At 34.6% G+C, this 16,043-nt stretch overlaps 1 protein-coding gene across 1 annotated transcript; it reads left to right on the top strand.

The window, feature by feature from the left end:
* Positions 1 to 5,894: 5,894 nt before the first annotated feature.
* Positions 5,895 to 15,380, top strand: LOC136970071 (cholesterol 7-desaturase nvd 1-like). Its single transcript, XM_067264444.1, has 7 exons — positions 5,895 to 6,084; positions 6,147 to 6,342; positions 12,375 to 12,563; positions 12,627 to 12,805; positions 14,168 to 14,401; positions 14,763 to 14,936; positions 15,024 to 15,380. The coding sequence occupies exons 1-7, from the start codon at positions 5,911 to 5,913 to the stop codon at positions 15,177 to 15,179; spliced, it is 1,302 nt and encodes a 433-aa protein (XP_067120545.1). The 5' UTR covers positions 5,895 to 5,910; the 3' UTR covers positions 15,180 to 15,380.
* The last annotated feature ends 663 nt before the right edge of the window (positions 15,381 to 16,043 follow it).

The following is a 16,043-nucleotide window of genomic DNA, read 5'->3' as shown; positions in this document are numbered from 1 at the left end:
ATTTCTTTAGTTTTTATAAAACATCTTGTAACAGTAAAGCAAAGTTTAATTAATATATTCTTTCTAATTATTAAATTTATTATTATAAAATTAATTTGCAATAATAATTTCTACAATTTGTTCTAATATCCAAGTAAATTAAAACACGACAACTTTAAATAACATTTTAACAATAAGACAAAGTAAAATACACAAATAGTTCAATACAATATTTATTTAAATTATGTTTCTTACTTATTTATTAAATACCTATACAATGTATTCATTTTGAAAATATCTGTTTTTGTTTAATTAAGAATTGTTCGTAAGAGAATATCACAAAAAGAACATTTCTTTTAAAAATGTTTGTGGTAATAATAATTTTTTAAATATTATCCGATCTTAGACACCCAAGAAGTTCGATGTCCGAATAATTGTAGTTCCATTAATAAAATAAAAATTTCTATCTGTCCAATTTTTGAGGATTTGGGTACTCCCAACTTTTCAATGTCAAATGATGGAATTTTTATGTTATTGATTGCTTCGGTTAAGTTTAAAAAATTAAATTTAATTTGCCCTCCCTTGTAATAAATTATATCGTACTTTTTTATATAAATTAAATAAAATTTCATATACCCTACTATGAATTCCTAACATTCAAAATTATGATTTTTATACGATAAATACATCTCTTGTAAGAAATTTCCAAATTTAACAGATTTTTTTAACTCGTGGTGATAAATTATCAAAAGTAATGAATTGATTAACGGTAGTAAAATTTCCTGATTGCGAAGGGAAGTACATTTATACATTAGTAGAATACAAATTATTAAAAAAATTTAACAGAACAATGGTTGTAATTGTTGTTTTATAATCAATTACATTTTAGTTTTAGTTTGATGTATTTAACAATAAGTTAAATTACAATTCACTTTTTATATTAAAATAATAGTAATACAACGGTATATATATAATAAGCATTATTTTTTCCAATTTAATATGATAAAGAAATGTAATGAATTTATTATAAAAATCTATCTATTAAATTTATTGGAAAAAATAATGCTTATTATATATATCGTTGTATTACTATTATTTTAATATAAAAAGTGAATTGTAATTTAACTTATTGTTAAATACATCAAACTAAAACTAAAATGTAATTGATTATAAAACAACAATTACAACCATTGTTCTGTTAAATTTTTTTAATAATTTGTATTCTACTAATGTATAAATGTACTTCCCTTCGCAATCAGGAAATTTTACTACCGTTAATCAATTCATTACTTTTGATAATTTATCACCACGAGTTAAAAAAATCTGTTAAATTTGGAAATTTCTTACAAGAGATGTATTTATCGTATAAAAATCATAATTTTGAATGTTAGGAATTCATAGTAGGGTATATGAAATTTTATTTAATTTATATAAAAAAGTACGATATAATTTATTACAAGGGAGGGCAAATTAAATTTAATTTTTTAAACTTAACCGAAGCAATCAATAACATAAAAATTCCATCATTTGACATTGAAAAGTTGGGAGTACCCAAATCCTCAAAAATTGGACAGATAGAAATTTTTATTTTATTAATGGAACTACAATTATTCGGACATCGAACTTCTTGGGTGTCTAAGATCGGATAATATTTAAAAAATTATTATTACCACAAACATTTTTAAAAGAAATGTTCTTTTTGTGATATTCTCTTACGAACAATTCTTAATTAAACAAAAACAGATATTTTCAAAATGAATACATTGTATAGGTATTTAATAAATAAGTAAGAAACATAATTTAAATAAATATTGTATTGAACTATTTGTGTATTTTACTTTGTCTTATTGTTAAAATGTTATTTAAAGTTGTCGTGTTTTAATTTATTTGGATATTAGAACAAATTGTAAAAATTATTATTGCAAATTAATTTAATAATTTAATAATTAAAAAAAATTATTAAACTTTGCCCGATTGTTAAAGTATTATTTTAAGTGGTCGTGTTTTAATTTATCTTTATTTAATTTATATTAGAATAAATTGTATGGATCGAGAAGTTTTCTAAATATTAAAATTATTTATAATTGTAATTTACTCGATAAATTTCTGATCTGAAAATAATTTATAACCTGAAAAATTAATTTGAAAATTAAACACAACAAATTATTTGTAATCTTAATTTAATTTACTCGACAAATTTTTATAATAAATACCAATCGAGAAAATAATTAATTTAAAAACATAATTTGAAAAAATTATTTCATCAGTTTTTAAAAATTATTTGTAATCTTAATTTAATTTAATTGACAAATTTTAATTAAATTATCACTGCAACTTAATTTTATATTAAAAGAAATCTTAAAAATTAATTTTGTGATCAGTGCTACTCAAACCACTATTACTACCGTATGTTTGAATGATATGGCCGATAGCATTCCTTAAATCGGTCTCTTTATGGTGGTCGACCTGTATCTTCTCCTTCATTGTTTTGGCAAAGGTCTTAGACAAAAGAGATACTTTAGCTCCGGTGTCTATCTGCTCAATGGCCGGGCTCCCTCCTATATAACATTCAAAAGTGGCTTCGCTTCGAATATCGGGATAGGTACTAGCAGTTACCGATTGAGCCCTTGGCCTCCCGGATTGAAATTTTTGCTTTTTGTCCGACACGCGGGGGCCTTCGTCGAGGACGGATCCTCGAGTTTTCCGGTTGTTATAAGATCGCTGACCCTCGACGCTTCGCACGTTTCCTTTCCACCTGTTGGGTTTCTCCTCCCTAGCACGACCCCTATTGCTCTCATTGCTTTCGCGCCTCCTCGGGGCTTCCGTATGCTCGGCTTCGCTCTGTGTATGGGTAGGAGAATCACTATGATTATTATCTCGGCGATCGGAGGGATTCCGATTCCTATAGGGTTGCTTGTTCGCAGTTGGTGATATTCGGCGGGTTCGCACAGGTTCGGCCGAACCCGTTGTTAAAATTTTCAGTTTCCCGAACCTTGTTAAACACATCCGGAACATTTCTCAGTCGGTTTTGTTTTTTTTTTTTAAATATATTAAAATATGCGTATTATACTCTGTAATACTACTAAACTAGGGCCTTATACCCCGTTTGCACCGAGCATTTCAATCTAGATTGTGAGCAAGGTCAGGGAGTATGTCTTGGTGCGATCTCTCTCGAGCGTTTCAATCGAGGTTTAATCGCGATCGATTCAAGAGTGTTCTTGAAAGTAGATCCAGTCGTAAGAGAGATCCCAGAATGCCACGCGCGTGAGACAATATAAGATGGCTGTGGAACACGTGTCGGGCTATGGACAGCGAAAGAAAAAGTATAATGTATCTCGAGAGATGATGACATGTGCCTATTTCTAGAAGCGCCATATTGCGGTAAAGAATTCTCTGCCTTAAAAAAAAAAAGGTCGACAGCTATAAAATACTATTGTTACCTGGCCTTCTCTCATGGCTCATTACGTTCTAAATACGCCACTGATTGTTAGATATATGGTTGCAAGAAAAGGTGTTGTATTTATTTCTAGCCAAAACTTCCATTTCGTTTGTCGGTGATTGTCAGGGAAAAATTTTCTGCTAGCGAACCCCTTGTTAAATATTTCGAATATCACCACTGCTTGTTCGGTCGGTTGGGCCCACGACTAGGGTTACCTGGGCGGTATCCTCCTCGTCGGGAAGGCGGATTATTCTGATTGCCTCGAGTATTTCCCCGATTATTTCGCCTTCCTGGAGGGGTTCTAGCATTACCTGTCAATGAGGTTCATGTTAACCCTTCCACACTGGTTTGAAGTTCCTGCATAGCCGACGTTAGTTGGGCATCTCGTTCTGTAAGGGGGAGTCTGTCACCCGCTCGCTCTCCGGATTGTTTGCGTAATTCCTGGAGGATGGGCGGTAAGCTGTTCGATCGTCTCCTCACTGATCGCTGCTTGGAGCGGCTCATCAAAGGTCTCAGCCTCGCGATTCATTACTCGCTGGCGGATCCTTATATCTATTCCGTTGAGGAATTGTGCTTTTAACCGTTCACCTAACTTCTTTCTTTGAATGCGCTGAATAATAGCAGCTTCCGCGGCATCCGCTTCAGGCTCCGGCGTGATCTCGATTTCCATAGCCAGCAGTTGAAGCTGGGTGGCACATGCTTGTACGTCCTCGTCCCGTCTTTGTACATAGGTATAAAATCTAAGCCTAAACGAAAAAGGTTTCCGCTTGAACCGCGCGATCATTAAGCGCTTGAATTTGTCAATGTCGTCGGTGTTTCCAGACGAATTCCCGAGCTATCCCTGTGAGTTTGAACTTGGCCCAACATTTGGGCCCAAACAAAGGCCCAACATTTGGGCCTTTGACATGCCGCAAATTTCATCACGTCCGCCAATGAGTCAAAAAAATCCGTGACTCTGACACCTCCCATTTCTCCAGTAAACACGGGCAGTAACGGAATTATTCCACGTAACCCTCCTAGCGTGAGGGGATTTGGATTCAAGTGAGCTGGTCCTGCTGAGGGGTTGCGGATCGCCCTCCATTCTTCCTAATAGTTTCGCTTAGATTGGAATAGTATCCGAGGTAAGTTCCAGTCTTTCTACCTATGATTTAAGTCCCTACTTCGACTGGAATGGTCCTTGTTATTCGAATATTGTCCTTTCCACTCTATTGATAATTGGAAGGAGTCGAACCCCACTCCTGAAAAACCAATTTGTGGCTGCCGGGAGGTGGACAAAGTCGCACCTCCTTTTTCTCAGCTAACAGGTCCGTGAGACCTGCTCACGTCAAGATGGCAGCTCGGTTTTGTTATGCGTCATGCAAATGAGAGTGCAGAAGAGAATGGGTCTGACGGTAAAGCGACAGCAATACTCGAATAAAAGACATTAACAACGTATAATAACAACAACAACGATTTATTAATGCTAAAGCTACAGATACAGTTAGGGCGAGCTACTGTCACCTAAGTTCGGATACGCGGAGGGAGAGTTTACACGACTTTGGGAAGTCATACCTCTTAATCCGAGTCGCTCTTGTTACCAGCTAAGTATCCTCGGCAAGGTATTCCTTCGTAGATGTCGGGTTTCAGTCGGAACTTGGGACGCACACACACTGTCAAATCGACACTACGTAACCGACCCCTTTTCCCGCCTCGTCGCCCTTTTATCGTCTCGGTCACGTTTCTCGTTTTCACCAACCAGCATTATTCGAATGTTGTTCCTCATGATTCATGTTTTCTCCGTGGGAACCAAACAATAAAATATTTTATTATTAGCGGGTTCGAATTTTCACAAGCATATACTATACAAATTCATTACAACTATTAAATCACTTCAAATTAATTTATATTTTCATTTTATTACTGTTTTTTGATAAAGTTATTATTATACGGTATCATAAACCAATAGAAGTAAATTGATTAAACGAATATTCAATTAATTTCTATTATTTCGTATTGTTCTTTCCATACAAATACAAAGGTGAACAAAAAACAGTTCGTGTGACAAAGTTAAAGGAAATCCAGAGTTATACTAATTAAGCGAAGGGGTGATTGATTACAAATTAAGTTTAACACTTTATATATATCCTCCAATGACATTAAAACTCTTTCTGTCTGCTTGGGAATCAGTTCTACAATATGCTTATTGTTTCTTTATTAATTAATTTATTTCATAGTCACTCGTGTATTTCAGAACAGACCATATGTACAAAAAACCACGTTTAGTGGTCGTGCGGTTGCTTTGTACTTCGATCACAGACAAAACACTTTGTGACGTACGAGCAGGTTCTGTTACTTTCTGCTCAAAAATATTCAAGCAAATTTATGTCAATGTTGTTTTATCGACAGAATCAGCTTTGATTGAAGTTAGTGAGTTTTAGTTAATGTTGAAATCAATTGACTAATCTATTTAACATTTTTCGTTTCAGATATTTTCAAGGTTCTATCCTTGTAAAATGTTCACCTTTCTCAACGACCTTGTAACTAAGGAATTGTGTAAATATTCCCGGTTTTTGGATATGTTTCAGTGCATCAACACAGCAATTATGAATAAACCGTATCTAATACTTTTATTAGTTGTTCTTATTCTTATTGTTTATTTCTCATTATCAACTCATAACAAAGTTGTTGTAAGTAAAAGTAAATATTCAAGAAAATTTACTTTCATTCTAACTACTTTTTATCTATGCAGGACATGACGGATATTGGTTATAACGATCGAAGAGCAAGTGCCAGTAAATTATATAAGAAACGGTTGCAGTTATTGAAAGAAACAAATAGATGGAGAAGTCCAGATGAAATTCCTCCCGCTTATCCAAATGGAAGGATACCTTTGTTGGAATCCAGAGATCTATCTGTTGGAGAGTGCAAGCCTGTTACTGCTATTGGTAGGATGTTAAATATAAAACTTATTAATGTAAGATATTATAGACATTATAGAGTATTGAATATTTAATTTAAGATATTTTTTTGTTATAACGTAAAATGATAAATATTACAATAACGAGCAATTATTTATTGTGACATAATCACATTGCCGGGCATAAATTTATTTAAGATAAAATATATGTTTTCCACCTGAAATTAGTAGTGTCTTGCATCATACTTTTTCTTTAAATATAGAGTCGTGCCAGTCATCAATCTAAGCCCTATTAAAAAATATATTTGAATTGAAATTACTTCCGTTCTGGACTGGAAAATCTTATATAGTTAATCCGGACCTGTTCCCAAGCCGCTTTTCACATCTGTTCTTGACTCTCATGTATCTAATTCCGTTCTCGAGATTAAGGAAGAACAGACAGTGACAGTGGAAATTTATAGATATATATGGATAGATATATATATGGATATTTGGAGCGTCCTCGTGGCGTTCGTAGTGCATGAATGCAGGACTTTTGAGGAAGCACACCAGGACTGCATTGCGGATAACCAGCGGTAAAAGTGTTTCCAGGAATCACTGTACCTCTTCAACGACGAAAGTTGTAATATTAACAAACGGAGTTTGAACATGGACTCGTTGTTGGCCTGCACGAAGGCGAATTCTCAAGCTACGACATTGCCACTCGTATAGGGCAAAAACACTATGACAATTATGCATGTTTGGAGTATGGAGATCAAAATGGACCGTGTGCACGGAACATTCGGCAGTAGTTTAAAATATGTGACAACACGACGGGATGACAGACACCTCAACGCCTGGCAGTGACTGAGTGTTCTGTGTCATCGCAAGTGTTAGCACAGCAGACGAGCGCTGTAACAGGTGTGGCATTATTTGAAAGTAAAGTTCGACACCGTCTGCTTCAAAGAGCACTAAGGTTGGACGCATTCCTTTCTGACAAATTTCCTGGACTTTAGACTATCGTCGCCTCAGGCTACAATGGGTTCATAATTAGATACAATGGGAACCGATTGGTAACAATTCCACTTTTCAGGCAAGTCCCGATTGGACCACAGTAATGGCTGATTACGAATTAGAAGGTATCGTGGTGAACGCCATCTTCCAGCATATTTAGAGTATTTTACTAGAGGTCTGGGTATCTCAACAGTTACTGCTACTTCGGGAACGCTGTAGAGGCAGAATTCAACTTTCTTTCAGAGCATTCTTGGTAATATATTCCAGCAGGACATTGCTCGACTCCATGTTGTCAGGACAGTTGAATACGTCTTTCAGGCACAGCAGATACCGCTTTTTCTTTGACCTGCCCGTTTGCCAGACATATCGTATATTGAACATTTGTGGGAAATGGTGACTCGGCAACCGACAAGTCGAAATCCTCTCTTGCAGCCAATACTATCGGACACGCAAACCAACCACCTAGCAAGAAATTCCTCGGGACCAGGGGCGGATCTACATAGGGACTAATAGGACTTAAGACCTGGGCCCTAGTGCCAAGGACCCACAAAAATTGAATTATTATCATGAATTTTCAATACCTTTTCATTAACAATGAGCACTTATCGTACAGTAAAAATAATTAATATTAATAATATAATAATAATAATAATAATACACATTCATTGACAAACACAATAAAATCACATACATTTCAGACATATCTATTCCAAACACTCATAATATACAAAACACATGCTCTGAAAAAATCAGCAAGTACACAGAACTCGCTCAGGAAATAAGGTATCTGTAGATGATGGATAGGGTGCTTATTATACCTGTCATTCTCTCTTTACAGCTGTCATACCACAGACACACACACACTTCACAAAATCGTGAGAACATTACAATTGAATAGAAACACATACATCATACTACAGAAGGCCACTATATTGAATACATGCCATATTGTCAGGAAATTCTTGAATACAGGCACACACACTGACACATTTATTTAATTTTTGTCTTGTTTTGGTTATTATGCCTTGACTCTGGTCCGGCATAGTACATAGCTACCGGTGTCAACCGAGTATAACCCACTAAACCCGAAATAATAATAATTTATAGTTTTTATTCTAATTAAACCGATTGACACAATGGAGTGACGTTTTTCAAAACACTTGGCATATTATTCATCTGTTTATTTAGTCAGTAAACTAAATAAAGAGATGAATAATATGCCAAGTATTTTGAAAAACGTCACTCCATTGCGTCAATATAAAACAATAATTTATAGTATTATTTGTTTTATTGTAATCAATGCAACGTAATTGGTCAGTAATCAATCAATGTAAATATTTCGTTTATATCTTATGTTTTTTCATATAATCTCTGAAATCTTTTATGGTGTTGCAATTTTAACAAACTCTAGTAAACTCGAAAGCCAATCGATTACATGTGAGGTATAAAAATATTGTTTCTGTCCTATTGAACCCTCTATACAACTATTAATACAATCTACCGCACGTAGAATTTATTAGGTTGAACAGATAACACCTAGATGTGAAAAGAAAGTCAAAAAAAAAAAAAAATTTTAAATTTAAAAAAATACGTTGAAATGAACCCAAATTGAGATTTTAAAGTTTTATCTTACATGTAACCAATGGCTTACAAGTACAGTACAAGTACGTTACAAGTACAACGTACAACAGTTACAAGTACAAGTACAACGTACAGTATTTAAATACTGTACGTTTCTTATATTGCTATAAAAGTTTCTAATATATATTTATTAGCATTTTGAATGTGTGGTACTAGGGGAAAAAATCCATCAACAAAAGTTGCGTAACTTTCCCGGCTGTTATGAGATTTTATTAAAGAAACTTTTATGTTATTTAGCAAAAAATAAAATTGTGTGGCGTCACATGTAATGAGATGTTGTTTAAAAAGTTCTTATATTTTTAATTACTTGGCTTTGAAGGTAGTGATGAGTTTTGTAAAGTGTAAAAGTCCCACCCCATTCCAGAAAATGACCACGTTCTATCTTTTCAACCTCTCGACCTTTCACCACAGAAATTTAATAGTATCAATGCCCCTCACATTCAAGCCGCCAGGCCAAATTTAGTTTCTTAATATTTTTGATATTTTTGACACGTGTCACATTGAACAATAGTAATTTTTCATTGACATAAAAAATCGCTGTCTGTTCTTTTTCTGAGCAGAAATAGACAATGCGAAGTTCTAACTTGTAACTCTAATCTTGAATCTTAGATATAAATTCGGTTGTAAATTGATTAGATCAAATAAGAATATTTTCATATGCATAAAACTCGGGGCAGCATCCGAAATGATCGTGTTGCACAGCATAAATAATTTTCGCTCATTATTCCACTTTAATTATATTATAATATAGAAAACGATAATATAATTAATAACATAAAATGAATCTATAATTACTCGGTTTTAATTTGTAAGAGATATGAAACAAATATCTTTAATTGGGCTGTAATTTGAATAAATTGTCGGCCTATAAATTCCTGCTGTTGCTGTCTGTCCGTTGTCTGTTCTTCAATCCAGAGAACGGAGTAAGATACATGAAAAACAACACCAGATATGGAAGGCATATGGGCAGGAGACCCTAATTAACTACAGTAGAGCATCGTTATCCGACTCAATTGGGAACTGGAGTTGGTCGGATAACCGAAAAGTATGAAAAAATACATTATTACTATAATATATTAGTATATCGCTATTAACCTACTTCGCGTTGAATTTTCATCGATGTTAAACCTAACAAAATTTTTTAAAAATAATAATCGTCGCTACTGTATCGTTAAAAATTATTTCTGTATTTTGCACAAAATAAATTCAGTACTGTACTGTATATTGAAAAATATAAAACGAAAAAATATATATTCGGGTTACATATTTTACATAAAGTAGGCCTATACATTAGAAAAAGAAGTCTAAAATTTTCTTTTGCTTGACAGCTGACACTCGTTTTTTTGCCGCTAAATCTCGCACACGTTTTAAAAACAGCAATTGGATAGCGTCGTTAAATACAATTAAGCCTGGTTTAAATAGTGGCCTCCCTTTTATGGTCGAGCCAGTGTTGCCAGCTAAAAGACACAAAAATTTAACAAAAATAATATTAAAGTAGCCAAGACAGCCAAATATTGTAGCGCCACATCACTAGCGGACATTTGAATTTGCCGACTAGAACGCGGTCGGTTAACCGATGTGACGGTTAATCGGGGGTCGAATAATCGCTGCTCTACTGTATATACACACTTTCGGTACAAACCGAAAATTAGATTATTGTTTTAATTGAATCATTTTTCCCTGAAAGGAGTTAGATCGACGACCAGCACGACACTTTTCCTAATTAAAGATTAAAAATAAATTATCCTTAAGAATATGTGGGTGTACTATAGATTACTATCTATGGAATTTCGGGACTTTGAGTATATATCTGAACTGAGGGGACCAAGACGAGTTCAACGGTACCCTATTTTTGGACCGGAGACGAAAAGTAAAAAAGTTATCATATTTTTTCACTTACCATACTTTTTTAATGCTCTCACGAAGACGGCACCGTAGTTGCTAGTACTGCCATCTTGCGGTAAAGTCTGCAAACCGTGACGTCGGACTACGGTCATCTCCCGGAGGGTTAAACACGCGATACGAGAGCGGAGAGAGCGACGCGACTTCCGATCATCGCGCGATCGCCATTTCGGTTAATGTTACTTATGGCAACGAACATGGCGGCCCGACTGACCTCTCGTATGGGCGCCACCACACGCCGCCATGTGCTACACTAGTGATCGATTCACGGTAGTTCTTGAACAAAGTAAAAAAGAGGGGAAAACGTCTACTAAAGGCAGTGGCGTTGCGTGGGTGTCAGCCGCCCGGGGCGGATAAAAATCTCGCCCCCCTTAAATAAAATACTGGGAATCCCTACAAGTCAGTACAGACGGTGTTGTCAGTCGCTACAACGAGCAAGATGTCATTATCATGCATTCATTTAAAAAGGGGGATTCCCCAGTCTCGTCATAGAATAAGTAACAAAAAATTCCGTGCTCATTTCAATCGGTCCGAATCGTAGACTGCGACAAAAATATGAAATGAAATTGTTGAAATTTTTACAAGATATTATTATTATTTATTGTGAAAAAATGCCGCCCCCTAAAAGTGCCGCCCGGGGCGGGCCGCCCCTGCCGCCCCCACTACGCTACGCCACTGACTAAAGGCAATTTTAACGGCAAGCGACGGGACTCCCGATCGCGATAGCGAGGCCGACTTAGCAGAGAGCGACGCGACTCCCTATCATCGCGCGATCGCCGAAAAAAGTATGATAACTTTTTTATTTTTCGTCTCCGGTCCAAAAGTAGGGTATCGTTGAACTCGTCTCGGTTCCCTCAGTTCAGATATATACTCAAAGTCCCGAAATTCCACAGATAGTAATCTATAGTATCCCCGAATATGTTGTCGAATGCTTCGACTATTTATTTATTTTATGTTTTAAGCAAGCTGTAAGTATTATATCTTGTATCAAAACTAACTGCTTCATGACAGATATTTTTCAATGGCTGAAAGACTGAAAACTTAAAAGTTAGTTCATTATAAAAATACCCTTTTTGCGAATAAAAATGTTAAAAGTTTTATATATAGAGATGTGTGTTTATAACTGTCGATGGCATACTATAGATATTTGCCATACAAATATAGATTAATTATTTAATTGTATAATGCTCAGCAGTGGCATAGTGGATAAAACGCCAAACACTTGTAGTTAATAGCGGTTGCAGCATCGACAATGCGCTAGTCACGTGGAGTTTCCCTGTTTTTTCACGTGCCCAAAAATAAATAGGGGCTAGTTTCTTATAGGATGTCCTCATTAGAGGCATTTTCCTTCACAGGTGTCTCAAATTATGTTACCTTATCCTACAACAATTGTATAAAGAATAATTACAAACATTGATTGTAAAGATCATGTTATATTATGTAAATGAATTTAACTTAAGACTAGTAAATCTTCAAAAGTTCATTATTACAACTCAGTAAGTAATAATTTTGACTACTTTACAGGTCGACAATTTGTTATATTTCGCGGAAAAACAGGTAAGAGTTTTGTTTTGGACGCTTATTGCCCTCATTTGGGCGCTAATTTAGGAATCGACGGCAAGATCCACGAAGACTGCATCGAATGTCCTTTTCACGGATGGCGATTCTCTGGACACGATGGTTCTTGTGTGAAAATACCTTACGCGGAGAAAGGTAAAGGATGTAAAAAATTATATACTTACTACAAAAATGTATTTCATGTATATTTAAATATAGCTCCAAAAGTGGCTAACATAAAACGTTGGGAAACAATCGAACAAAACGGATTTATTTACGTCTGGCATCACGCAGAAGGCCAACCTCCACTTTGGAAACCTGCAGTTATATCAGAAATAGAAGACGGATTATGGCATTGTAAAGGACGTACCGAACACATTATTAATTGTCACATTCAGGTATTTACAAATAAAATTATGGAAAGTAAAGTAGAATGGGGTGAAACTTTCGCGGCGGGTAAAAGTTTGCGCTCTACTGTGAGGCATAAATGCTCATGCGAGCGTTCTTTTACCCCAATTATAAGATTGATATTGAATTGGAGTATTGATTGTTTCGAGAATAATTAGCTTGTCATTGTAAAGTTGTGAACACGTCTTTCTATGGACTTACATTCAAAAGCCGAACATTAGCTTTTGAGTACTCAGAAAGCAGCCACAAAATTCACCCACTGTACCGTTGCTTTTGTAATGTACTAAATACTATTTCTGCAGAAACATGCAACAACTGGCTTGTAAGTACAGTAACTCAAAAAGTGTCATCACACAATTTCAAATAGCAAAATTATTTGCCACCGTTATCTGTAGGTGTCAAAACTTCTAAGATGTGTGGGATTCTGCCTATGGATCCTGGAGTGTTTACGGGTAAGGATTTTGCACTTTGTGCAGTAACAGGTATGCGTTCATAAGGAAACACAGATATCTGCTGTAGCAGATAGAGAGTTCAGTAAAGAAGCCCCGTAGCTTGGAGGAATAGATGCAGTTCCATCTACTTCTGGACTCGAAGATTTCACTTTCCTGCTGAAATCAAACCACTTCCATAACGGAAGGTTAGGAAACAAAGAAGGAAGAAAGCAGAAAAATACAAAATAATAACAAGCACGCCTTTTAAAAATACTTTAGAGTCATAAATAGAAGATACGAAGAGAAAGATACTGTATGAAAGAAGACGCAAACAACAAAATCGGAAAAAGTTATTCATAAATCGTTATACGTGGATAATGGCATTCCAGATTTGAAGGCGGAAAGTTCAGACCAAAGAGAGAGTTTTCTGCCAAGGATGTGAGGAAGAGAAGGAAGAACGCCTATGTGAGAAGTGGAAACATGCAAAAGTTCTTTAATTACAAATATTAAATCAAGGAAAGGCAGACAGATGAACAGACAGGCGACAGTTGGAATTTATAGGTCTACAGTTCTTTAAGTTGCAGCTCAATGATGGATATTTGTAGCTGATATTTGACACAGAAAAAATACTTTAATATCAAATGTCATTTAAGGGTTAGGTCGATGAATTCTTATTATAAACAAATGTATACTAAGATATACAGAGAAAAAGAAATGATAAAAATGTTCCTTATTTCTGAAACATGTTCAAAATATTAATACAAACTTGGGAAATGTTAGCGAAGATAGTTTAAGAATTATTGTGCGAAAATTTTAAGATTTTTACTCTTCTAACACAGAATTTATATTGTGTAAAAAACTAAGTGAATACTCTTGCCCCACTGGGCTCTAATCGACGGCACTTTTATTTTTTCATTGCAGGAGATTATGGAAAATGGATCAGATTTGGCTCATTTCGATTGCCTTCACAAATATGGTATTACGTCCAGAATCATTCTGCATCCAGAAAATTGGTGGAAATTTTTCCAGAATATGTGGAAGGTTTTTTGCTCTCCAGTATGCACACCAAATTCCCACTGTTACAAATATACAGGCAATACGGCCGTTCAATTGTTTGGAATATCTGTTCTATGTACAAACTTTGAAATCCAAGTGGTAATTAAATATTAAATTACTGTTTAGGCATACATGAATTTAAAAACCATTCATGTATGCCTAAACCGTGACCATGTTTTTATTTTCAAAATGGTATTTTTCGAGCTGTACACATATACAAGCAGCGTGTCTACCAAATTTCACTTATATATGGGGAACAGTTTGTTGTACAGTGAGCTGTCAACAACTGCTGTTTAATTATGATCAGACTCTTTTTGAAATTAATCAAAGATTAAACCGTGTTATTTGAACTGTTTCGTGTTTATCTAAATACAAATTCTATTTAGAAAACTAAATGTTAAAATGAAATAATTTCATAAAATCGCATTTGTGTTGTATTGAAATATTTTTAACTTTTCAGATTGGACCAGCAATAATCCATTCGTATTTGCAAAGTGATTTTGGAAATAGTGCATTTGTACAAAGTGTTATACCCGAAGGACCGTTTCGACAGAGATTCATCCGCCATTATTACTCTCCTTCTCGATTCTCGACCTTACTTGATCGTATTGCGATGTTTTGGGAATCCCGTTTGGTCAATTATCTAAATTCCACTGATTTAAATTTGAAGGTATTCATTAGATATGTGTTTTAATATATAAAAATATATTTATCTTAACAGATTGAGCGTGACGTTCGCATATGGAACTACAAAATGTATTTGAAGAATCCAGTTTACGTCTCGGAAGACAGGACAATTGCCAAATTCAGAAAATGGTACGCTCAGTTTTACAGCGAAAATAGTCCGAGGGCTGAAGTAAAGAGTCTCAATTGGTAACTGCAAGTCGTTTTATGTTTCTAGAAGATATGGACGAAACTGGTTCTATTCTTTGATGATTTTCACCATTGATTTTCTTATTGTAATTCGTGATATAGCGCTAAAATTAACGATTAAAAAATGGTTTATTGTATTCATAAAATATTTTAAGTTTTTGTTATGATAATTACGCCCTTTTAATAAAACATAAAATAAAGTAAATTCATTGTTGTTTTTTCTATAGCACTTGTACACATGTATAAACATCAAAAAATCCTTTTAAAGTAATATCACTGACACAATATGACATTATTTGTTATTCACAAAATATTTGTTTTAGCTTACACAAAATTAGATGTAACATATGAGCCCGATTACATAGCAAAATGGATAGAAAGCACAACGGAAAGAAAGAAATTTACTAATTAAATTCAGTTGACTTCGGAATGTATTTATTGATGTAACTAGCTCATAAACGTACACGTATTGATTTGTATAACAACGGGACACTTTAGGATATCCTTTACATCATACACTCGCTTATTTCTTACCAACGAAATAACAATTTAAAATGAGAGTGAGCAACCATTTCGAGTATATTATTTGGTAAATTACTTATTACTTTAAGTGTTCGAGTATGCTATTTTTATTAGTTTCTTGTTGTGTGTGTATGTGTCAATGGGGAGAATATATGAAATTGCAGTTCTTATCTAGTATCTGCCACGGGTAATAAGTTTTATCAGTTTTATCCAATATTTAGGAATCGCGTGTTTTGTACATCTCCTTTTCGTGTTAAACTATTTTAAAATAATATATTATAGCAGTGTTCTTCATTATGTCTCTATTTGAAGTCTGCAAAACATAAATCAGCAGTCATCAAAAGTT

This window comes from Centruroides vittatus, unplaced genomic scaffold (genome assembly GCF_030686945.1).
Source record: "Centruroides vittatus isolate TY-2023 unplaced genomic scaffold, ASM3068694v2 contig_1891, whole genome shotgun sequence".
Lineage (NCBI taxonomy): Eukaryota > Metazoa > Arthropoda > Arachnida > Scorpiones > Buthidae > Centruroides > Centruroides vittatus.
This window is presented reverse-complemented; position numbering and strand designations above follow the sequence as displayed.

Excerpts from the sequence above, each read along its gene's own strand:
- LOC136970071 (XM_067264444.1), top strand. The coding sequence starts at position 5,911 with ATGTTCACCTTTCTCAACGACCTTGTAACTAAGGAATTGTGTAAATAT. Across the intron at positions 12,564-12,626 it reads AATACCTTACGCGGAGAAAG|CTCCAAAAGTGGCTAACATA; the intron begins GTAAAGGATGTA and ends ATTTAAATATAG. Across the intron at positions 12,806-14,167 it reads TTATTAATTGTCACATTCAG|GAGATTATGGAAAATGGATC; the intron begins GTATTTACAAAT and ends TTTTCATTGCAG.